Source organism: Piliocolobus tephrosceles, chromosome 5, assembly GCF_002776525.5.
Source record: "Piliocolobus tephrosceles isolate RC106 chromosome 5, ASM277652v3, whole genome shotgun sequence".
Lineage (NCBI taxonomy): Eukaryota > Metazoa > Chordata > Mammalia > Primates > Cercopithecidae > Piliocolobus > Piliocolobus tephrosceles.
In genome coordinates, this window is record NC_045438.1 from 126,240,881 (window position 1) to 126,265,121 (window position 24,241).

General features: G+C 38.3%; 1 protein-coding gene across 4 annotated transcripts in view; it reads right to left on the reverse strand.

The window, feature by feature from the left end:
- UBR2 (ubiquitin protein ligase E3 component n-recognin 2) overlaps window positions 1-24,241 on the reverse strand; it is a 123,315-nt gene that overhangs the window by 86,311 nt on the left and 12,763 nt on the right. For all 4 annotated transcript variants that reach the window (XM_026455484.1, XM_026455483.1, XM_026455486.1 and 1 more), the window contains exons 2-6: window positions 16,634-16,712; window positions 14,516-14,629; window positions 4,155-4,285; window positions 2,035-2,173; window positions 1,190-1,252 (exon numbers count right to left, since the gene is read on the reverse strand). In XM_026455484.1, coding sequence (XP_026311269.1) covers window positions 1,190-1,252; window positions 2,035-2,173; window positions 4,155-4,285; window positions 14,516-14,629; window positions 16,634-16,712 — 526 coding nt within the window. The remainder of the gene's footprint in view (window positions 1-1,189; window positions 1,253-2,034; window positions 2,174-4,154; window positions 4,286-14,515; window positions 14,630-16,633; window positions 16,713-24,241) is intronic.

The following is a 24,241-nucleotide window of genomic DNA, read 5'->3' on the forward strand; positions in this document are numbered from 1 at the left end:
ATATTTAATATATGAAATATAAAGGAATGCACAAGAATGAAAAAAGTAAATTAAGTAATTATTGCTAGGGAAGGAGAAAGGATAACAGGGGAAACCCCTTCTCTACCAAAAATACAAAAAAAAAAAACCAATTAGCCAGGAGTGGTGGCACATGCCTGTAGTCTCAGCTACTCAGGAGGCTGAGGCACAAGAATTGCTTGAACCCAGGAGGCAGAGGTTGCAGTGAGCGGAGATCATGCCACTAAACTCCAGCCTAGGTGACAGAGAAAGACTCTGTCTCAAAAACAACAACAACAACAACAACAACAAAATGATAATAATATAGGGGCCTCCATACTACTTTATATATTTAAAAGAAATTTGAGGCCGGGTGTGGTGGCTTACACCTGTAATCCCAACACTTTGGGAGTCTGAGGCAGGTGGATCACTTGAGCCCAGGAGTTTGAGACCAGCCTGGACAACATGGTGAAACCCCATCTCTACTAGAGATACAAAAATTAGCTGGGTATGGCTATGCGCACCTGTAATCCCAGTTACTTAGAAGGCTGAGGCAGAATCACTTGAACCCAGAAGGCGGAGGAAGTTGCAGTGAGCCGAGACTGTACCACTGCACGCCAGCCTGGGCAACAGAGACTCCTCAAAGGGAAAAAGAAAAGATAGATAAAATAATTTTTTAAAAAGAATATTTACATAAAATTCAGTTACATGGAGTGGTGAAAAATAAATTCTAATTTCTAAAAATAAATCCAAATGTGAAGAATAGTTTGCTTTTAGAAAGATGATACACTAATTGCTATGAGGATATGGAATATATTTTGCCATAAAGTACCAAGAAACAACTTTGCTTGCATTATAATCATGGTGCTTAAGGCCACTTTAATTTCTAAAAAGTAACAGAACATTCCATTAATTAAAAACAAAACAAAAGCAAAAAACATTCTAAGACTGCTTTGATGGAGAAATGCGAATATATCTTATCTAAATACTCATTTTCTATATCAATCCTACACAGCTTTAAAACTAGATAAAATAATAATGCAATATTTAAGAAACATTATCTTTAAACACGGTTTTTGGTTAACATTGATTTTCATTCGAAAAAGCAGAAAGACATGTTCATAAATGATGAAATATGAAGCTAGTTTTAAACTAATAAAAAATAATATAGGCATGTTTTTAAATTACTTACCACAATTACTGATTTTGCTTGCTCACAATACTGGAAGTCTCCATATCGAACAGACCTACGCCCCTGTAAATAAAGATATTTAAAATTAAGCTATAAAAATATTGTATTCAATATTAATACTTTTAAACCAGTAAACAAACATGTTTAAGCATATAACAACTCTGATCAATTTTCAATATTTACAACGTTCATACTACTCATTGATAAGTTAAAATTTTCCTTCAAAGCTATGCTAACTTTTCCAAGCCATTAATATATTTACAACATTCATACTACTCATTGATAAGTTAAAATTTTCAATATTTACAACGTTCATACTATTCATTGATAAGTTAAAATTTTCCTTCAAAGCTATGCTAACTTTTCCAAGCCATTAATATACTTCCTTGAACAAAACATTTATTCTTCTCGACATCTATAATTTCCATTTTCATAACTATATGTCCTCTTAAACTTTGTCTGGCGATAGCTTATTCCCAACATACATTTGGGCCAATATTCAAATGAAAAATTTTTTTTTTTTTTTTGAGATGGAGTCTCGCTTTGTCGCCCAGGCTGGAGTGCAATGGTGCAATCTTGGCTCATTGCAACCTCCGCCTCCTAGGTTCAAGCGATTCTCCTGCCTCAGCCTCCTGAGTAGCTGGGATTACAGGCGCATGCCACCACGCCTGCCTATTTTTTGTATTTTTAGTAAAGACGGGGTTTCACCATGTTAGGCTGTTCTCGAACTCCTGACCTTGTGACCTGCCCGTCTCAGCCTCCCAAAGTGCTGGGATTACAGGCATGACAAATGAAATTTTAAGAAAAAAAATTCAATTTATTATCAACATAGTAAATTTACTTACATCTCGATCTACTGTAGTTGCAAAACCAATAGCTTCTTTTTGTGTACAGTTAACAGCTTTCTGAAGAGTATAAATAACTTGTTCATAGGTGTGAACCTCATCATTAAACAGCATGCAATAGTAGGTGTCACTCTTCTCTCTGTGGGATAAAATATTAATGGTATATTAATTACCTATTTATTATCTTGCTCCAGGCTGACTTATTAAGAGACTACTTTGTCCTATGCGATGTGCTAGGTATTGAACACATATCTGTAAAGAATTCACCTGTGGTCCCATGCTCTATGATACTACAGTCTGGTGGGCAAAATACATATTGCACATATGACTCTGTATAAACAAGTTTTTATCAAGAATAGAAGGTAGAGCAGGGTATAACAGGCCTGGGAGCTCAGAGAACTCTTGGAGAAGTAATCTGAGACCCAAAGTCAGAACTGGCTATCAGTAGCTCTCAACTGGGGGCAATTCCCCTGCATCTCTCATAGCTGACCATTTGGCAACATCTGGAGACACTTCTGATTGTCAAGACTGGGGCCTGGGGTGCTGCTGGCATCTAGTGGGTAGAAGCCAGGGATGTTGCTAAATATCTTGCAATTCACCAGACAGCCCCCATAACAAAAAATTAATCTGGCCCCTAATTCCAATAGTGCCAAGGTTGAGAAACCATGGGCCAGAGGAAGGTGAAAGCAAAGGTGCTAAGGTGGCAAAGGTAAACACTGGGAGATGGAGCATAAGGAAGAAGGGGGAGATTAGTATGACATTAGTCTGGTCTGGAGAAAGAAATCTTGAACAGCTTATAATGGTTTTTTTAGTTTGTTTGTTTGGAGATACGGTCTGTTGCCCAGGTTGGAGTGCAGTGGCACAATCATGGCTCACTACAGCCTCAACCACCCAGGTTTGATAGATCCTCCTGCCTCACGAATAGCTAGGACTACAGGCATATACCACCCTGCCCAGCTAATTTTTAAATTTTTTGTAGAGATGGTGTCTCACTATGTTGCCCAGGCTGGTCTCCAACTCCTGGGCTCAAATAATCTACCTGCCTTGGCCTCCCAAAGTGCTAAGATCATAGGCATGAGCCATTGTGCCAAGCCAGCTTATAATATACTTTGATTTTTGCCATTCTAAGGACAATAAAAAATTTGAGATAGGAGATATAATCAGAATTGTCTTAAAGTTCACTTTGGCTGCAGTGTAGAGAGTGAATTGTAAGGCTTAAGAATGTACATGGCAGTCCAGTTGGGAGGCCATGCTGTCCCCAAATGAAATTAATTTGGACTAGGATACTACAGTATACTATACAACAACAATACTATAGTAAAAATCATGAGGTACTAAGTCATTTTCATCATTTCCAAAAAGGTATGGTCAACTCTATTAGAAAACACTTAACCTACAACTTATCTGAAACACAACTGAGAAAGCAAAAAAAAAAAAAAAAAAAAAAAACCAATGTCCCTCAGATCCTTATTCCAGCTTGTATTCATTCTAAACTACGACTAATTCCAACAAGCTTGGTCTTACTTCTAAGCAAGAAAGAAGGTTGTTTGAGACAAGCACACTAACAAGGAAAATAAAGCCCTAATCTTAATATATCTGTGGCAGAATCCAGTTCTCTGGTCACAAGTTTGTAACCTCAATAATTTAAGTAAAAATGGTAGATGTACACTAAAAAAGCACAGTGTAGAATACATTTTATTAAAAGTCAGAATCAAAATGATTAAAATTGAATTTGAGCATTTATTCAAACCAGAAACCTCATTTATATCAAAGAGTTCATTCCCTAATGATATTAACATATAACAAAACAAAAAGTAAAGTTGTAAAGTTAATCTATCATTTTATCATACAATCAAAGAGAAAACTGGTTATGCCTGAAACCAGTCCTAGAGCTACGACAAAGCTTAAATCTGGCTACAAACCAACTAATCAACCAACCAGCCAACCAAACAGGGAGAAACCTCCACCAATTAAATGGATCACATGTTTTAAAACTACAAAATCAAGGTATTGTTCTACTAAAAACTCATTATTAAAAAATGATTATGCCCTATACTAGTTGTGTTAAAGTTAAAATTTAGCAGTTCTTCATACACAAAGAATAAACAGGTTATACTTACACCATCTCTAAATCTGCTGGCAATTCACTTTCTTTTTCCCAGGTTAATATTTCTACTGCATACCGAAACATAATAGCAAAAATGTTGTAAGTTCTTGCTATCACATCTTCTGATAAATGAACAAGAGGATCCTGAAAGAAACAACAGGAAAAATAAAAAATAAAAAAAAGGGCAACCACGTACATTAATTTTCATTCTGCTTCCCACCCTCAAAATAGTATAGTAAAAAGTTAGCTGGTCTTCCAACCTCAGCTTCTCTTCAGTGAATTTGATCCTATACATTACCACCCTAACAAATACAGCTTCTTAAAAGTTTTAGTTCAGAATAATCCAGTTATTCAATCAATTCAATCAAAATATTCAATGGCACTCAAATGACTAATGAACAAATCTAAACATTTTAGAATGGTATTCCACAATCTCAAAAACCTAACATCAAACCAATTTTATAGCTTCGTATCTTACTAACCCCCAATTTCTAGAATACACAAAGGACTATTACCTAAGGAAGGGCAAGCAATATTGAGTTTTATAGGTATAAAAGAGAGCTTGATTTTGACAGTTTTAAAGGTGAGAACTCATGACTTTCAGAAAACTGCCCGTTGATGTTGTAAGAAGCACTCACTTGTCTACTTTCAGCAGGGTGAGACGTGTATGCATGTTAACAGGCAACTTCATACATTAGATTTAACAGTGAAAGAGTCACTGAATTTCTAGAGTAATGTAAAAAAGTAATACTTTATTTATTTATTTATTATTTATTTATTTTTTTTTTTGAGACAGAGTCTCGCCCTGTCGTCCGGGCTGGAGTGCAGTGGCTGGATCTCAGCTTACTGCAAGCTCCGCCCCCCAGGTTTATGCCATTCTCCTGCCTCAGCCTCCGAGTAGCTGGGACTACAGGTGCCCGCCACCTCGCCCGGCTAGTTTTTTGTATTTTTTAGTAGAGATGGGGTTTCACCGTGTTAGCCAGGATGGTCTCGATCTCCTGACCTCGTGATCCGCCCGTCTCGGCCTCCCAAAGTGCTGGGATTACAGGCTTGAGCCACCGAGCCCGACAAAAAGTATTACTTTAAACATATGCTATGTTTAATCAAGGTAATTTTCAGTCAAGGTTGGCAAAATGTTTTGCACTATCTTTCATCTTAATGCTTTATCTTAAATCTAAACTCTTCAGTTTAATGGCTAAGTAGCATTATTTTCATTTCTCACATTAAAATAGCAGTATGTTCCAACATCATGGGATGGGCATCAGCAGATCCCTGAAAATAAATACACACACACACACACACACACACACACAATGCATAAAAATAAAACGTAGTGGCAAATATGAAATATGTATTTAATATTCACATAAAATATATAATTACATTTTATAAAGTACATAATACATATTTTATAAAAATATAATTAAGTATATATTTTTATATGTTAATGTGAATGTATATATACATACACACAACCACATACCTGTGGAGACAGAACATTTTTGCATACCCACACCAAAGATGAGCCTAATGGAACTGATATAAAACAAATGGAGAAGGTGGAATAAAAGAATGGGAGGCTGGGCGCAGTGGTTCATGCCTGTAATCCCAGCACTTTGGGAGGCTGAGGAGGGTGGATCACGAGGTCAGGAGATTAAAACCATCCTGGCTGACACAGTGAAACCTGTCTCTACTAAAAATACAAAAAATTAGCTGGGCATGGTGGAGGGTGCCTGTAGTCCCTGCTACTTGGGAGGCTGAGGTAGGAGAATAGAGTGAACCGGGAGGCAGAGCTTGCAGTGAGCCCAGATCACGCCACTGCACTCCAGCCTGAGTGACAGAGTGAGACTCTGTCTCAAAAAGAAAAGGGGGAAAAAAAAAAAAAAAAAAGAATGGGCCAGGCACGGTGGCTCATGCCTGTAATCCTAGCACTTTGGGAGGCCGAGGGTGGATCACCTGAGGTCAGGAGTTAAAGACCAGCCTGGCCAAAGTGGTGAAACCTCATCTCTACTAAAAATACACAAGTTAGTTGAGTGTGGTGGCGGTGCCTGTAATCCTAGCTACTTGGGAGGCTGAGACAGGAGAATCGCTTGAACCTAGGAGGTGGGGGCTGCAGTAAGCCGAGATCATGCCACTGTACTCCAGCCTGGGCAACAGAGCAAAACTCGGTCAAAAAAAAAAGAATGGAGAAAAAAGGACAAAGATGCCTAAAACAGATGGGTCTAGAGCTTGAAGAAGGTAAACTTCCTTTTCTCAGTAAGAAGCAGATTTTTCAAATTTTAATAGTACATTTTACCTATAACTCCTCTCATACAGGCTGCTTTATATGGCCCATTGAGGTTGGTTGGTTTGTTTGTTTTTTGAGACAGAGTTTCACTCTTGTTGCCCAGGCTGGAGTGCAATGGCACGATCTCGGCTCACTGCAACCTTTACCTCCCAGGTTCAAGCAATTTTCCTGCCTTAGCCTCCTGAATAGCTGGGATTACAGGCATGTGCCACCATGTCTGGCTAATTTTGTATTTTTGGTAGAGACGAGGTTTCTTCATGTTGGTCAGGCTGGTCTCAAACTCCTGACCTCAGGTGTTCCACCTGCCTTGGCCTCCCAAAGTGCTGCGATTACAGGTGTGAGCCACTGTGCCCAGCCAGGTTTTTTGTTGTTGTTGTTTTTTCTGCTAGAAGGTTTATTACTATTTGTTATGAAGTCTTTAGAAATCACTGACATGGTGAAATCACTTGTATACAAAAAGAATCAGAGCTGGTCCCTTCTGGGGATTCAAACAAGAGTAGGTATTAATAATAATAGGAACCTCATACGATACCAAAAGAGAAAGTGGAATCAAAATTCAGCTTTCCTGGTGCTACTATCTCACAAAACAGTCATTCCATTTCTTACAGTTATATCCCATAAGACAAAAACATTTAAGGATTGAAGAGTTTGACAAATAGGGTTTATAAAACTTTAATGGTCCTGGAACAGACACAACCACCAATGCTTGAGAATCCTAACCAATAGTTTCCAAACTCTATTTTACAAAAATCCCAGGGTCTGGTAGAGGTGTTTCCTATTTGAATAAAAATGTCAGTTCCAAAATATATTCTAGGCTGAACATGGTGGCTCATGCCTACAATCCCAGCACTTTGAGAGCCTGAGGTGGGAGGACTGCTGGAGCCCAAGAGTTTGAGACCAACCTGGGCAATACAGTGACACCTCATCTCTACAAAAAAAATAAAAAATTAGCAGAGAGTAGTGGTGCATGATTGGGAAGCTGAGGTGGGAGGACTGCTTGAGCCTGACTGGTGGAGGCTAAAGTGAGCCATGATCTTGACACTGCAACTTCTCCAACTCTGGGCAACAGAAAAAAATACACTCTAAAATGTGTTACATTCCATATTGGAACACCAACTGATAATTTTTTTTTTGCTACATTAACCCAGTTTGAGGCAGGCCTAGACAGATTCTTCTGCCATCTCTGTATACACACATTTTAACTTCTAAGAAATGTATCACTCATCATAAAGAATTATTTCTGCAGTGAAGAGATGCTACACCTGTACAAGTCTACTAATGTTATGATGGTAAATTAAATGTCAGGAAAGACAGACATTCCTGCTCAAACTGCCCTTTTCATAGCATAAATCAGTTGGAACAATAAATGACATCCTATTGTATTATCTATTATTACTAATAATTTTAGCTCTCTGATTATATTTATGCTACAGAATGTTCATCTGTTGGTGAGTCTACTTTAACTTACTATTCTTTCAAGCTGGAAGAATGCAAGGCATGTTGTTAAAAAGGTTGTTAGTGGTTATTTTAGAGGGCACTAGGAATTATGGAGAACTTTAACTTTTATGCAGTATATTCCTATAATATTTGAATTTGTAAAATGTAAGCATGTATTACAATAAAGATTTTAACTGTTATCATATGCAAAGTAGGTATGAATGAGGATTTTCTCCATACTGCCAAACTAAAAATATAGAAATAAACTAGAGGCTGCAGTCACCAAAACAACCTCACTTATCTCATAAACTGACTTTCTAACAACACACATTTCAATTTATAAAAAAATAAATTTATTATTAATACCACTTTAATGTGCTTTATTATTTTTTAAAATTAAATTTTCATTTAAAAAAACAATTCTGGCTGGGCATGGTGGCTCACACCTGTAATCCAAGCACTTCTGGAGGCTGAGGCAGAATTGCTTGACCCCAGGAGTTGGAGATCAGCCTAGCAGCGTATGGTGGTAAGTGTCTGTGGTCGCAGCTACTAGGGAGGCTGAAGTGGGAGAAATCGCTTGAGTTCATATGGTCAAGGCTGCAGTGAGCTGCGATTGCACCACTGTACTTCAGCCTGGGAAACAGAGCAAGACCTCATCTCAAAAAAACAAAACAAAAACATAACAAAACAAAAAAACCAAATCCCAAACCACGCAATAATTCCACCAAAAATGCTTTTTAAAACCAGTATAAGGTACTGTGTTAAGAGTATCATTACTGGAGTCTATACTATATGGCTTTAAATCCCAGTCCCATAATTTGCTATGTGGGACACTCTGGGCAAGTTTTATCTTTCTAAACTCAAGTTTCTCTTTTTTTCTTTTCTTTTTTTCTTTCTTTTTTTTAAAGACAGGGTCTCTCTCATCCAGGCTTATATCTCATTGTAGCCTGAAACTCCTGGGCTCAGTGACCCTCCACTTCAGCCTAAAAGTCAATTATTTATAAAATATTGGTAACAGCATTATCTATCTTATGAGGCTGTTTTGGGAATTAAATGAGATAAACCAAGTAGTCACCATTAACATCTAGTTATTAATAATTACTGATCTGAATTCAAATAGATGGAAGTAGCATTTGTGAGTGAAATTTCAGATTAAAAAATCTTCACTAAGGTTGTTGTTCAGTTAATATTTCTTATTTAACTAAATCTCATTCCAAATAGGATTTACAGCAATTTAAGAATACATCTACATCCCAACTACTTAGGAGGCTGAGACAGGATGATTGCTTGAGTTCAGGAGTTGAAGATCAGCCTGGGCAACACAATAATAAAAACCATGTCTCTAAAAATAAAATAAAATAATTTTTTTAAAGAATGCACCTAATAGAGTGGTATATAAAAAAAGATGTAAAAAGCAGATAAAGGAAAATAAAGATAGGAAAATAAACCGTAGTCAAGGTAACATCTATATATAAGTAGAGATCATATAAATTTCCATACAACTACGACAGGCAGGCTGTTTTCAACCATTTGGCTCTTTTTCCAGAAGTCTCAACAAAAGGAAACACAATCAGTTATGAGACTCACACCAGAAGAAACATAACATTTCTTAATACAGAGACCTAAGAGAAATTCCTTATGGACTCCTATAGACTAACAAAGGAGATACCACATACTATGTGTTGGTTCTCAACTGGGAGAGGCACAACTCACCAACCTCCCCACTCACTCCCACACCCAAGGGGCCATTGGAAAACTTAGCCAGGCATTTTTTGTTGTCACTGTAGTGGAAGATGCTAGTGACATATAGGGAGTGGGAACTGAGTAGGCGAAACACAATGCTTTCAATAGCCTACACCTAGGGTCAACAAACTTTTTCTGTGGAGGAGTCTTAGCAGGCTATAGAGTCTCTGCTGCAACTACTCAATTTTGTTTGTAATGGGAAAACAGCTACAAATACTACATTAAAATTTAAGCATGACTGTGCTTCAGTAACATTTTATTTATGGACACTGAAATTTGGATTTCATCTAATTTTCTCATGTCACAAAATACAATTCTGTTGATTTTCTTCAACTATTTAAAAACAGATACAAGAACAGGTTGTGGACAAGATGTGATCTGTAGGAGTCAGAGCTTGCTGAACCCTGTCCTATCCAATGAATATCTCACCCCCAAATGCAAAGATATGAGAAGACCTGTAGAACTCTTACACAGTACTTCTATAAGTATACCAGCAGGTTTCCCCCAGCTTTTTCTGAAGATGTAGGCTAAATGTATGACAAAAAAATTTTGTTCAATAGTTACTGGGAACAGGTATGCTAAACACAATGCTATCTTAATATCTTATAGTCTTACCCTTGAAGACTTCATTTCTCTTTTTTTTGAGATGGAGTTTCGCTCTTGTTGTACAGGCTGGAGTGCAATGGCGCAATCTTGGCTCACCACAACTTCCGCCTCTCAGGTTCAAGCGATTCTCTTGCCACAGCCTCCCGAATAGCTGGGATTACAGGCATGCACCACCACGCCCAGCTAATTTTGTATTTTTAGTAAAGACGGGGTTTCTCCATGTTGGTCAGGCTGGTCTCGAACTCCTGACCTCAGGTGATCTGCCTGCCTCAGCCTCCCAAAGTGCTGGGATTACGAGTGTGAGCCACCACGCCTGGCTGACTTCATTTCTGTTAAACCTCTTTTTTTTTTTTTTTTTTTTGAGACAGAGTCTCACTCTGTCGCCCAGGCTGAAGTGCAGTGGTGCGATCATGGCTTACTGCATCCTCAACCTCCCCTAGCTCGGTGATCCTCCCACCTTAGCCCCCTGAGTAGCTGGGATTACAGGCACACGCCACCATACCTGGCTAATTTTTGTAATTTTTGTATAGATGGGGATTTGCCATGTTGCCCAGGCTGGTCTTGAACTCCTGAGCTCAAGTGATCCCACCCACCTCGGCCTCTCATAGGGCTGGAATTACAGCATGAGCCACTGCACCTGGCCTTAAATAAACTCTTAAATATAAATTAAATGGTAGAGTTTGGAAGGCTTTATTCTTTGTCTGATTCCAGGAGTATACATTCTCCAGGCAGGATTGTATGACTTTTGGGTAGGCAGGGGAGCTTGTTGGCATCTTCTTAAAATTCAGGAAATTAACCAGAGCTTAGTCTGTTGGACAATGTATGAGGATAAAGCCAACAGAGTAAATGTAGGCAGATTTAAAACTTTTTCTTGGAAAATTATTTTAAGTCTACTCTAACACAAGGATAAAAAAGGTAACAGAAGTCCTATTTTTTCCAAATAAATAAATTTTTTCCAAATAAATGACATTTACAGAACATAAAATTAACCATTTTAAAGTGAACAACTCAGTAGTACTTGGTACATTTATTATAATGCGCAACTACTACAATCTAGTTTCAAAACATTTCCATCACTCCAAAGTAAAACCCCTTACCTACTAAGCCATTTCTCTCCATTTTCCTCTTCCCCAGTCCCTGGCAACTACCAGTCTGTTTTTTCTCTCTACAAATCTATCTATTCTGAATATTTCATATAAAAGGAATCATACAATATGTGACCTTTTGAGTCTAGTGTCTTTCACTTAATATGTTTTAGAGGTTCATGCATGTTGTAGCACGTATCAGTACTTCATTCCTTTTTATGGACGAAAAATATTCTACTGTATGTATATTATCACAATTTGTTTATCCATTCATCCACTGATGGACATTTGGGCTGTTTCTACCTTCTGACTATTGTGAACAACACTGCTACAACATGTGTGTGCATGTACTTGCTCAACTTTGGTTTTCTTTTTTCTTTTTTGAGACGGAGTCTCGCTCTGTCGCCCGGGCTGGAGTGCAGTGGCCAGATCTCAGCTCACTGCAAGCTCCGCCTCCTGGGTTAACGCCATTCTCCTGCCTCAGCCTCCCGAGTAGCTGGGACTACAGGCGCCTGCCACCTCGCCCGGCTGGTTTTTTTTTTTGTATTTTTTAGTAGAGATGGGGTTTCACCATGTTAGCCAGGATGGTCTCGATCTCCTGACCATCCTGGTGATCCACTCGTCTCGGCCTCCCAAAGTGCTGGGATTACAGGCTTGAGCCACCGCGCCCGGCCTCAACTTTGGTTTTCAGTTCTTTTGGGTATATATCTAGGTGTGAAACTCAGAATCACATGGTAATGTTAAATATTTTGAGGAACAGCCAAACTGTTTTCCACAGCACTGAATCATTTTCTATTTCCACTAGCAATATACAAGGGTTCTAATTTCTCTATATCCTTGTCAACACCTGTTATTACTTTTAATAGTCATCCTACTGAGGGTGAAGCAGTATCGCACTGTGGTTTTGATTTTGCATTTCCCTACTGACTAATGATATTTAGCATCTTTTCATGTGTTTGTTGATTATTCATATCTCTTCTCTGTAAAAATGTCTATTCAAGTCTTTTGCCCATTTTTAAATTGGGTTATCTTTTTACTGTTGAATTGTAAGATATAAACTCTGGATACTAGATCCTTATTGGATATATGGCTTGGATATACATATACACACTTTCTCCCACAGTCCTAAAGTTTTATACCAGTGGTTTTTAACCTTTTTCTAAAGCACAATTCTTTTTTTTTCAAATATATTTTTATTTGTCCTGTATTTCTACATACAGAACTCCAATCAACCATATAAAAATGGAGCTTCTCCAATAGAAGTGGAAAAATCTGGAACCTTGACCACTTGGCATCTTACTATAGCAAATTACAGAACACTTTCACAAAGCAAATGAAACACAAACAAAACATGTTTTCCATAGCACTGAATCATTTTATACACATTTTGATTTGTACATCAAAAACTTTGGTCATTCTGATAAAATATATTTGACCTGTAGGGTATGGGTACCAGGAAAAACTTCTTTTTTTTTTTTTTTTTTTTTAAAGACAGGGTCATGATCTTGGCTTACTGCAACCTCTGCCTCCCATGGCTCAAGCGGATCCCACTTCAGCACCCCCAACCCAAGTGGCTGGGACCACAGGCGCGTGCCACCACACCCAACTAATTTTTGTATTTTTTGTAGGGATGGGGTTTTGCCATTTGCCCAAGCTGGTCTCAAACTCCTGGGTTAAAGTGATCCACCCGCTTTGGCTTCCCAAAGTGTTGGAATTATAGGTGTGAGCCACTCTGCCCGGCCAAGGAAGGACTATTAACGTCCACTTGCCCCAAATCTGTATCAGGCCTACTAACAAGGTACAAGTACTTGGGTGTACCTATTCCCCTGCCATTTAGAAATAATAAAATCTGAAAGAAGGATCTCGAACTACACAACAAATTGTCATAAAATGTAGCAGAAGAGGGACTGCCACAGGTTGGTTAATGGATACAAGAACAAAGCTAGACAGGAAGAATGAGTTATAATGTTTTATAGCACTATAGCATGACTATAATTAACAATTTACTGTATATTGTCTTTTTTTTTTTTGAGACAGAGTCTTGCTCTGTCCCCCAGGCTGGAGTGCAGTGGCCGAATCTCAGCTCACTGCAAGCTCCGCCTCCTGGGTTTATGCCATTCTCCTGCCTCAGCCTCCCAAGTAGCTGGGACTACAGGCGCCCGCCACCTCGCCCGGCTACTTTTTTGTATTTTTTAGTAGAGACGGGGTTTCACCGTATTAGCCAGGATGGTCTCGATCTCCTGACCTCGTGATCCGCCCGTCTCGGCCTCCCAAAGTGCTGGGATTACAGGCTTGAGCCACCGCGCCTGGCCTGTATATTTTCAAATAGCCAGAAGAGCAGATGGTGAAAGTTTCCAATACCACATAATGTTAAATGTTTGAGGTGATGGATATGCTAATTACCCTGATTTGATCATTACACACTGTATATATGTATCAAAATATCACACCGTGCCCCATAAATAACACACCGTATCCCATAAATATATACAATTATTGTCAATTAAAAATAATAAGACATAATCTATTGTAACATACCATTGAAAGATTTTATCATTGTATAATTATAGTTAAGTGAGTTATTAGAAATATATGGAAAGGTATTGAAGTTGAAAAAAAGCAGCAGGGATTTAAGCATTTATTTTGTGGGAGTCTACTATTCCATTAGAAATCCATTTAAGAAAAATAATGCAGGATCAACAATTTGAAAAACATAGTGGGCAGTGGGAATTATTTGTATTGAGCTATCACCACCACACATGGTCCCATCGCATAACCAATGATAATGGAATGATAATGGAAACCAGGAGATGATGATTGGGATTGGCTGTCATGTACGGTAACAGAAAAGAAAGCTATCTGGCCTCAAAAGTCTTCGTAATAATAAAGATATACAAAACTCAACTTAGTTAACTAGTCTACGCATATGGGAAAAACAATCTTCTCAATCGTAAATTAGTACTCAAATAAACTTCAAGTATGCTTAAAACAAAACCCCAACCAAATAAAAAATCAGAATTAAACGAAATTTCCAGAATTTCAACTGTGTTACTATTAGCAACCATAGAGCATCCACAAAATGCAAAGAACTTTCAAAGTAAACTAGTCACTATCAATAGTGGAAGTACTATTTGCTTATCCATTTCTCACATCATCTAATGACTATTTTAAAAATATTTCAAACGGGTTAAAAACAACTTTGTGAAATGTTTTTACCTCTTCTTCCTCAATTTCAGAGGTGTTAAGTTCATGTTTTTGACAGTAAGGACCCTCTTTCCAAGCTTCAGTATCACCACAGTCACAGAAACCTCCACCTCCTGATGTTGTCATCTTGGAAAAAAATTGTAAAGTATCTTGTCAATAAATATTTACTGAGGGCTATCAGATAATAAATAAGAATATCAAGTGCTAAGGAAATACCATTGCTTAAGTGTTTAATTTCTTTGGAGGCATAAAATTAGATAAAATGCCAAACCTCTCAATGTTTTAAAGTTTATTTTAAATAAGCTTATAAACTCACTGAAGTGATTTCAAAATAAAATAAGCTACTTTGTAATGTTAGCTACAGATATTCAAAAGAGGATATGTTTGCCTATGTGACTTCCTTAATTAGAAAAATCATGAGGATCACAAGGGTTTTCCTGCTGGGTTTTGGTTAAATTGGTATAATGCTGATATCTATGCCACAGGTTGTGATGCTATAAACACAATAGACTCGGGGGTTATACAGATTCCTATAGCTGTTGTCTCCTAGAGTCTAAGAGTGCTGCATTTGCTTTGGAGAAATTAACCAACAAAGACTATAGAAATAGTTAATTTTTCTTCTCTAATACTCCCTAAATAGCCACTCTTTGAAAAGACAGGTAATAGGGGCTCAGGAAATACAAAAGTAGACTGCCTAATAATAAAAACTCTTCACCACCTGCACGGTTCAGGAATTATTCACACTTCCTTAAGACAGGGCAATGATTTGAGAAATCTAGCATCACAGAACCAGAATTAATAATTGGTAGACTAGAAATTCTGCTTTTCTTAAGACAGTATGAGGAAGAGCTTACTAACAGGTATTAGATACAGCAAATTTTAGAATAAGCCCTATTATATTCTGCCCAAAGTAAGTATTTGTGTTATACATCACAATATAATTAATGTAACCCCATAAATGACAACTATCCCAGGGAACGCAAAGATATATGCCAAGAAACATGGGTAGGAGTCATGTGGAAAATGACACGTGCTTGTTCCAGTTACCAAACATAGGCAGAACAGCTTAAAGGAAACTGGGCCTCTTTTACTGATTTATGAGACTAATGAACAGACAAGAATGTAAATAGCCCAATTTTGTAGCTGGTTATTTATTTATTTTTATTTTTTATTTTTGGATGGAGTCTCGCTCTGTTGCCTACGCTGGAGTGCAGTGGTGCGATCTCAGCTCACTGCAACCTCCGCCTCCCAGGTTTAAGCGATTCTCCTGCCTCAGCCTCCCGAGTAGCTGGGATTACAGGCGTGCGCCAACATGCCTGGCTAATTTTTGTATTTTTTGTAGAGATGGGGTTTCACCATGTTGGCCAGGATGGTGCTGATCTCCTGACCTCGTGATCCGCCCGCCTTGGCCTCCCAAAGTGCTGAGATTACAGGCATGAGCCACCGCGCCCGGCCCTGTAGCTGTTTTACTTCATTATTATGAACTCTTGGGTAGAGTAAATAAAAACAAACAGAAGGAAAAGTTCTGACCCAGGACGGCTCCTGAATTAAGAATAATATTAAAATATTCCTTCTCTACCATTCTATTTTACGATTAGGGTGAAAAGTTCCATCTAAGAGCAGTTCCCTACTCTTTGAATCTCCATGGTCTGTCTTCAATTTCCAATAGAGGAATCAGGACAGGATTTGGAATAATCTGTATTTATCTGTGTCCCTGACTTAAAAGCAAACAAACATACCTGATTTTTGAAAAGTACTGACAACACTACAGCAGTGAAAAAATAATAAACTGGTGGGTCTTATGTGCTGGAGTTGGGTCTTCTCCTACATTGTAGTAGATACCTCTTTAATAATTAAACATTAAAAAATAGCAAAAACAAACTAGTTGAAAACCAATGCAGAAGAGCTGATATCTCTATTATCTTTTTTAAATCATATGCTCCAAGAAGTGTGGATTCATAATTTGTTTCTACACTGCCATCCTATGTCCAGTGGTATTTAAATAAACACACTGTTTAAACCCTTCCCCCCCCCCATTTTAGTGTTAAATTTTTGCATTTTGAAAAGAAAGAAAAGATATTTATTATAAAATACAATACTGGGCATGGTTATTATGTGGACATTACTAACCCTATATCGATGATCTCTGTGAATACTTCCCAAAAAGCACTCCATGCACAAAACACAAGTTGGATCAACTGCACAGTCTCTGTAAAGTTAAAGAAAAAAAAAATCAGAGTGTCAGAAAATAACTACATATTTCACAACAGAATTATTTCAAATTGGAATCCATCCTAAAAGAATGAAAATAGTGAAGTTTTTTGGTGTTTTAAAAAAGGAAGTATCATTCCCAAAGATCTGTCAGATCTTTTGATCAACGAAAGCAGTTTAAAGAACTGCTTCTCCATAACGGATGTGTACATATTATTAGAACAGTAAATTTTAATGTAATGGTGTGTTTTCCTATAGATTTGTGGAAATCACATTACACATTAAAACACATAGATGTGTATGAAATAGATTCAAAATATTTATGAATTCTTAAGATTCATATATTGGAATTTCAAGTAACTTCTTCCAAACAGGTATTTGAGACCAATGGTCTTCAAAGCGATATGTATGCATCCCTAGAAAGGCAAAAATATCAACTGAAATGTAAGAAGACAATATTTGAACTTACATTTCTACTTAAATTTTAACTAAAAAGGGAAATTAAACATTCTATGAGTTCACTGCACAGGATAATATAGGTCTCCTCACATGGCTCCTATTTCTGGTATTCGCACAACACATATGGCCCACGAGCTATCCTGACTGAAGAGTAAGGGTTTCAAAAGGTTGCTTGGGGTGCCCTGAGTTGTTTCATTTGCTTTCTTCATACCGCCAGTTAGATACATTTATAGATCATATCTTAAGAGAATCTAGACAACTCCATGAAATGAAATGGGGAGTGTAAAATAAGAAATCTATGTTGGTTCCTGCCCCTGGTTCCTGACACCAGGCCCCTAAAACTCTTGTAGATAAGGGTGCTAGCAGATGTGCTAAAATTTAGTCTTTAACCCTAGTTACAGACACAGAAATCCCCTGGGTGACACAAGAGTCTTTTGTTCTTTCTATTGAGCCAGGCTGGAGGGCAGTGGCACGCTCATGGCTCACTGCGGCCTCAACCTCTTAGGCTCAAGCAATCCTCCCACCTCAGCCTCCCTGGTAGCTGGGAGTACAGGTACATGCCACCATGCTGGGTTCATTTCTGTATCTTTTGTAGAGATGGGGTTTTACCACGTGCCCAGATTGGTCTCCAACTCCTGGGCTCAAGCAATCCTCCTTCCTCAACTTCCCAAAGTGCTGAGATTACAGGTATGAGCCACTGTGCCTGGTCAAATCTTTTGTTCTAAAAGGCTGAGAGCTTCAAGACATAGCTTTAGGATGGAAGCTGGTTGCCAAGGGAACCAAGCATATGATTAAAGGGTTGAAACTTTCAGCCCCACCTCCACCTCGGGGGACTGGTGAACTGATCAGCAGTGGCCGATGTAATCAATCATGGTTATGTAATGAAGTCTCCACAAAAATCCAAAAGGATTGGGTTGGAAGGGCTTCCAAATTTCTTTTTTGAGCGGAGTCTCACTGTCACCCAGGTTGGGGTGCAGTGATGTGATCTCAGCTCACTGCAGTCTCCGCCTCCCCTGTTCAAGTAATTATCCTGCTTCAATCTCCCGAGTAGCTGGGACTACAGATGTGTGCCACCATGCCCAGGTAATTTTTGTGTTTTTAGTATAGATGAGGTTTTGCCATGTTGGCCAGGCTGGCCTCAAGTGACCTGCCTGCCTCGGCCTCCCAAAGTGCTGGCATTACAGGTATGCGCCACCGTGCCTAGCCTAATTCTCTTTTCTATTCCACTCATCCATGTCTATCCTTATGCCAGTACTATACAGATTAATTTATAATTATTCTGTCTGTACTTGAAAGAATATACATTCTCTTGGGGCAGAGTTCTCTAGATATTTGATAGCAAGTTTATTAATTTTACTGTTCAAATCTTAGATCACTCTGCTTTTTAATCTTTATTACTTCCTGTGAGAAGGTGTTAAAAGTCTTTAACTAGAATTGTTGATTCTTCCATTTCTCCCTGCAGTCCTACTAGTTATCACTTGATATATACCAAAGCTGTATACATTCTACAGTTAGGTGCATAAATGTTCATTATGGATATTTTTTCTTTACCTACTGTTCTCTTTACCAGCATACAATGTCTATTTGTGTCTTTTATATGAAAACTGCTACTTTAATTTTCTTTTGTATCATATTATTTGCCTGGTATTTTTTTTCTTAATTGTTTCTCTTCCTACTTTCAATGACTTTCTATTTTAGTTTGCCTCTTACAGACAATATTTGTGGATGTTTAAATATCAATCTGAGAGTCACTGTCTTTTTGCTTTCATATAAAGAAAAGTAAAGCTAGAGCCTTGTCCTCATTTAGCCATCATTTAACAGAAAAGACCACTGTGTACAGTTGCAGTATTGTTGACTACTGTATTAAAAGTATGTAGGGCCAAAGCCAGTGCATCTAGAGCACTCAAGGATCCCCGAGATCTTAGTGATTTGTCTAAAGTCATCATCTCCAAGCTTTTACAATCATATACCCTTTTATTAAAATGTTTTGAGTATGCAGTATCTATCTCTATGTAAATATATTCATATTACACATATATTATTTTATATAATATTAATACATGTACTAATTAGTTACTCAATTATACTACTGTGTAACTGGAGTCTTAGGAATGGAACAAAGGCAGAAAAAATATTTGAAGAAATAATAACCTAAACTTACCAATTTGGTGGAAGACATCAGCTAAAAACAAACCTCAAGAGAACAAATACAAAAAAGATATTTAGGCCTATCATAGTCAAACTGCTAATATTAAAAAATAACAAGAAAATCTTCAAGGCAGCTAGAAAAAACCAACACATTTCACACAAGGTAACAAAGATATGCGAGTAACAGCTAACATCAACAAAACAACGGGGTTCAGAACACATTGGATCAAGATCTTTAAAATGCTGAAAAGGAAACAAACCAGAAAACAGTCTATCTAGACTTAAATATTCAGGAAAAATATCCTCCAAAAATGAGTACAAATAATCTGAACAGGCCTATATCTAATAAAGAAATTGAGTCAATAACTAATAACCTTCACAACCAAAAGCACTGCACTCACATGGATTCACTGGTGAATTCTATCAAATGGTTAAGGAAGAAATTACATTAATTCTATGCAATCTCTTCTAGAAGACAGAAGCAGAGGGAATACTTCCTAACTCATTCTATTAGGCCAGTATCACTCTAATGTCAAAATCAGACACAGACAATTCAAGAAAAATACAGACCAATCTGCTTCATGAAAATAACAAAGTATTAGCAAATTGAATCCAACAACGTATAAAAAGAATTCTACACTATAACCAAGTAGAATTTATCCCATGTATGCTAGGCTGGCTCAACATCTGAAAATCATGTAAATCTATCACATTAACAGGCTAAAGAAGAAGAATTACACACAGAAAAGCATTTGATAGTCAATACAGTGGCTCACATCTGTAATCCCAGCACTTTGGGAGGCTGAGGTGAGAGGATCGCTTGAAGCCAGGAGTTAGACCAGTTGGGGCAACAAAGTAAGACTCCATCTCTGCAAAAATTGTTTATAAAAATTAGCTGGGTGTGGTGGTGCGCCTGTAGTCCCAGCTATGAGGCTGGAGGATCCCAAGTCCAGGCGTTTAAGGCTGCAGTGAGCTATGATCTCGCTACTGCACTCCAGCCTGGGCAACTCTAACTCTGTCTTTGGAAGAAAAAAAAGGATTTGACAAAATGCAATGCCCATTCATAATAAAAACTCTCAGCAGAAGAGGAATATTGAGGAATATTTCTCAACTTGATAAGAAACATCTTGTCCGGGCACGGTGGCTCAAGCCTGTAATCCCAGCACTTTGGGAGGCTGAGACGGGTGGATCACGAGGTCAGGAGATCGAGACCATCCTGGCTAACACGGTGAAACCCCGTCTCTACTAAAAAATACAAAAAACTAGCCAGGCGAGGTGGTGGGCGCCTGTAGTCCCAGCTACTCAGGAGGCTGAGGCAGGAGAATGGCGTAAACCCAGGAGGCGGAGCTTGCGGTGAGCTGAGATCCGGCCACTGCAGTCCAGCCTGGGAGACAGAGCGAGACTCTGTCTCAAAAAAAAATAAAAACAAAAGAAACATCTACAAAAAACCTACAGCTAACATCACTTAATGGCGAGAAATTTATGCTTGTTTATGCTTGTGAGGTGACTTGCGTAGGGCCCGTAGACAGCCTCAGTATAGGGCCAGTTACAAGACCATGACCAAGAGGGCTGAAGCTTTCAGACTCACCCATCAAAATGTGGGAAGAGGGGAGGGGTGGGGCTGGAGATTAAGCTCGTTATTACAAAAACTCTTTTTTGTTGTTGTTGTTTTGTTTCTTGGGATAAGGTCTAGCTCTGCCACCCAGGCTGGAGTGCAGTGTGGCCTGATCATAGCTCACTGCAACCTTAAACTCCTGGGTTTGAGCAATCCTCCCCCTTCAGCCTCCCGAGTAGCTGGAACTACAGGCTCAAGCCACTATACCTGGCTATTTTTCCTCTGTAGAGACAGCATCTTGGTATATTGGCTAGGCTAGTCTTAAACTTCTAGCTTCAAGTGATTCTCCTACCTCAGTCTTCCAAAGTGCTGGGATTATAGGCATGAGCCACCATGCCTGGCCCCTATAAAAATTCAACAAGGTTTAATGAACTTCCAAGTTGCTGGAACTCACCGTGGGACTGAGGTGCTAGGAGGGTGGTATGCCCAGAGAGGGCATGGAAGCTCCTCACCCTTTCTCCCACACCTTGCTCTATTAAATCTCTTCCACCTGGCTGTTCTTCTGTATCCTTTATAATATCTGTAAGCTATCCTAGCAACTTAATCCAATCCAAGGAAGAGCTAATGGAGACCCCAATACATAGCCAGTCAATCAGCAGTATAGGTGACCCTTAATTGCAACTGGTGTCTAAAGTAGGGGGCAGACTTGTGAGACTGAGCTCTTAGCCTTTGGATTCTGACAACACCAGGTAGACAGAGTCTAAGTTGAACTGAATTAAATCATAAGATACCCAGCCAGTATTCAGAGCTGGAGAAATCCTTACAGTAAAAAAACTCACATACCTGGTGTCAGAAGTGTTGCATGAGAATGTAGAGAAAGAGTATGTTTTTCCCAGGAAAAAGGGAGAAAAAATAAGTGCAAAATAAAAACATTTTCAGATGAAATCGGGCACATTCAGGGTGGTATGGCCATAGACAACAAAAACATTTTCAGATAAACATAAACTGAGATAACTAACAATTAGTATCCACAGTAAAAGTCAACAACAATGGTCCACAGCCTCTGGTTCAACCTGCAACATAAGAATGATTTTTACATGTTTAAACAGCTATTTAAAAAAAGAAGGCGGCTGGGCTTGGTGGCTCATGCCTGTAATCCCAGAACTTTGAGAGGCTGAGGAGGGAGGATCGCTTGAGTCCAGGAATTCGAGACCAGTCCTGGCAAAACGGTGAGACCCCATCTCTACAAAAAATTTAAAAAGTAGCCGGGTACGGGGGCATGCACCTGTAGTCTCAGCTACTTGGGAGGCTGAGGTGAGAGGATTGCTTGAACCTGGGAGGTCAAGGCTGTAGTAAGCTGTAGTTATACCTCTGTATTCCAGCCTGGGAAATGGACAGAGCAAGACCCCATCTCAAAAAAAGAAAGAAAAAAATTATTAAAAGAAGAAGAATATGCAACAAAGACTGCAAATGTATTTTCTACTTGGATCTTTACAGAAAAAGCTTCCTAACCTCTAGTCTAGGAAAGAATGAAGATCCCTGGGAACAAGATATACATGGGTTACTATTAATGGTTATACGTATGTTTTCCTGTCTTTCCTTAATGTCTTTGAAAGACTAATGTGTCTTTTAAAAGACAGCAAAATTTGTAACATTGCATTGTAAGGTTTGTAACATTTTGGCCATGCACAGTGACTCATGCCTGTAATCCCAGCACTTTGGGAGGCTGAGGCAGGTGGATTACCTGAGGTCAGGAGTTCAAGACCAGCCTGGCCAACATGGTGAAACCCTGTCTCTACTAAAAATACAAAAATTAGCCAGGTGTGGTGGTGGATGCCTGTAATCCCAGCTATTCGGGAGGCTGAGGCAGGAGAATTGCTTGAGTCTGGGAGGCGAGGTTGCAGTGAGCTGAGATTGTGTCATTGTACTCCTGCCTGGGTGACAAAGTGAGACTCTTTCTCAAAAAAAAAAAAAAAAAAAAAGTTTATAGGTGCAATATACATGACAAGAAGCACAAAGGATGAGAGGAATAAATGTAACTATAAATGCAAGGTTCATTTATTTTACACGAGGTTGTAAAAACAGACTTTGATAAGTTAAAGATGTATATTACAATCCCTAGAATTACCATTTTAAAAAATGCGAGAGAACAGCTAAAAAGCCAAAAAAAGAATAAAAACGAAATGCTACAATTTTAATTAGCCCAAAAGGCAGCATACAATTAGGAACAGAGGAACAAAAAAAAAACAAAAAAAAAAAGAGAGACAAACAGAAAACAAATAGCAATGGTAGACCTAAATCAACAAATACATTAATAATTATAAGCATATCAATTACATCAAACTACTGCAAAATATACCTTCTTTTCAAATGCACATGGAATAAGACTGACCATGTTGCCAAACCATAAAACAAGTTTCAAGTTTTGTTTGTTGAGACAAGGTCTGGCTGTGTTACCCAGGCTAGAGTACAATGAATGGTACAATCTCAGTCCACTGCAACCTCTGCCTCCTGGGCTCAACTCAACCTCCCACATAGCTGGGACTACAGTTGTGCTCCACCATGCCCAGCTAATTTCTGTATTTTTTTTGGTAGAGATGGGGTTTCGACATGTTGCCCAGGCTGGTCTTGAACTCCTGGGCTCAAGCTACCCACACAATTTAGCCCTCCAAAGTGCCAGGATTACAAGCATGAGCCACCTTTCTGGGCCCATAAAACAAGTTTCAATAAATTTCAAAACTGAAACCTTACAGAATGTGTAACTTTGTTAGAAATAAGCTACAGTATGTTATCTAAGAAAGTCTCAAATACATGGAAGTTAAGCAATGCACTTCTAAATAACCCATGGGTCAATAAATATAAGAACATAATCCATACTAAGTAGAAGGAAGAATAATAAGAGTAGAAATCAATAAAACAAAATAGATAAAAGACAAAAATAACAAAGCTTGAAACTGATTGTTTGAAAATATTAATTAAATTGATTAAAAAGACAAAATACAAATTACTATTATCAGGAATGAAAGAGACATCATTATAGATACCACAGACATCAAAAGCAAAAGGAAATATGCACAATTTTATGTCAATTTGACATTATATGAAATATAGTTCTTGAAAAATATATAGTACCAAACTGACAGAAGACAAAATAAAATTACTAAATGCCCTAATAAATAACAAATAAATTGACTTGTTACCAAATACTCCCTTGCAAAAGAACCCTAGGCCTTGATGATTTATTTTACTGGCACATTCTATCAAACATTTAAGAAAGTCTACCAATTTTACATAAATACTTCCAGAAATAAGGAAGAAGAAATATATCCCAATTTGTTTTACAAGGTCAGTATAACCCTGACAAC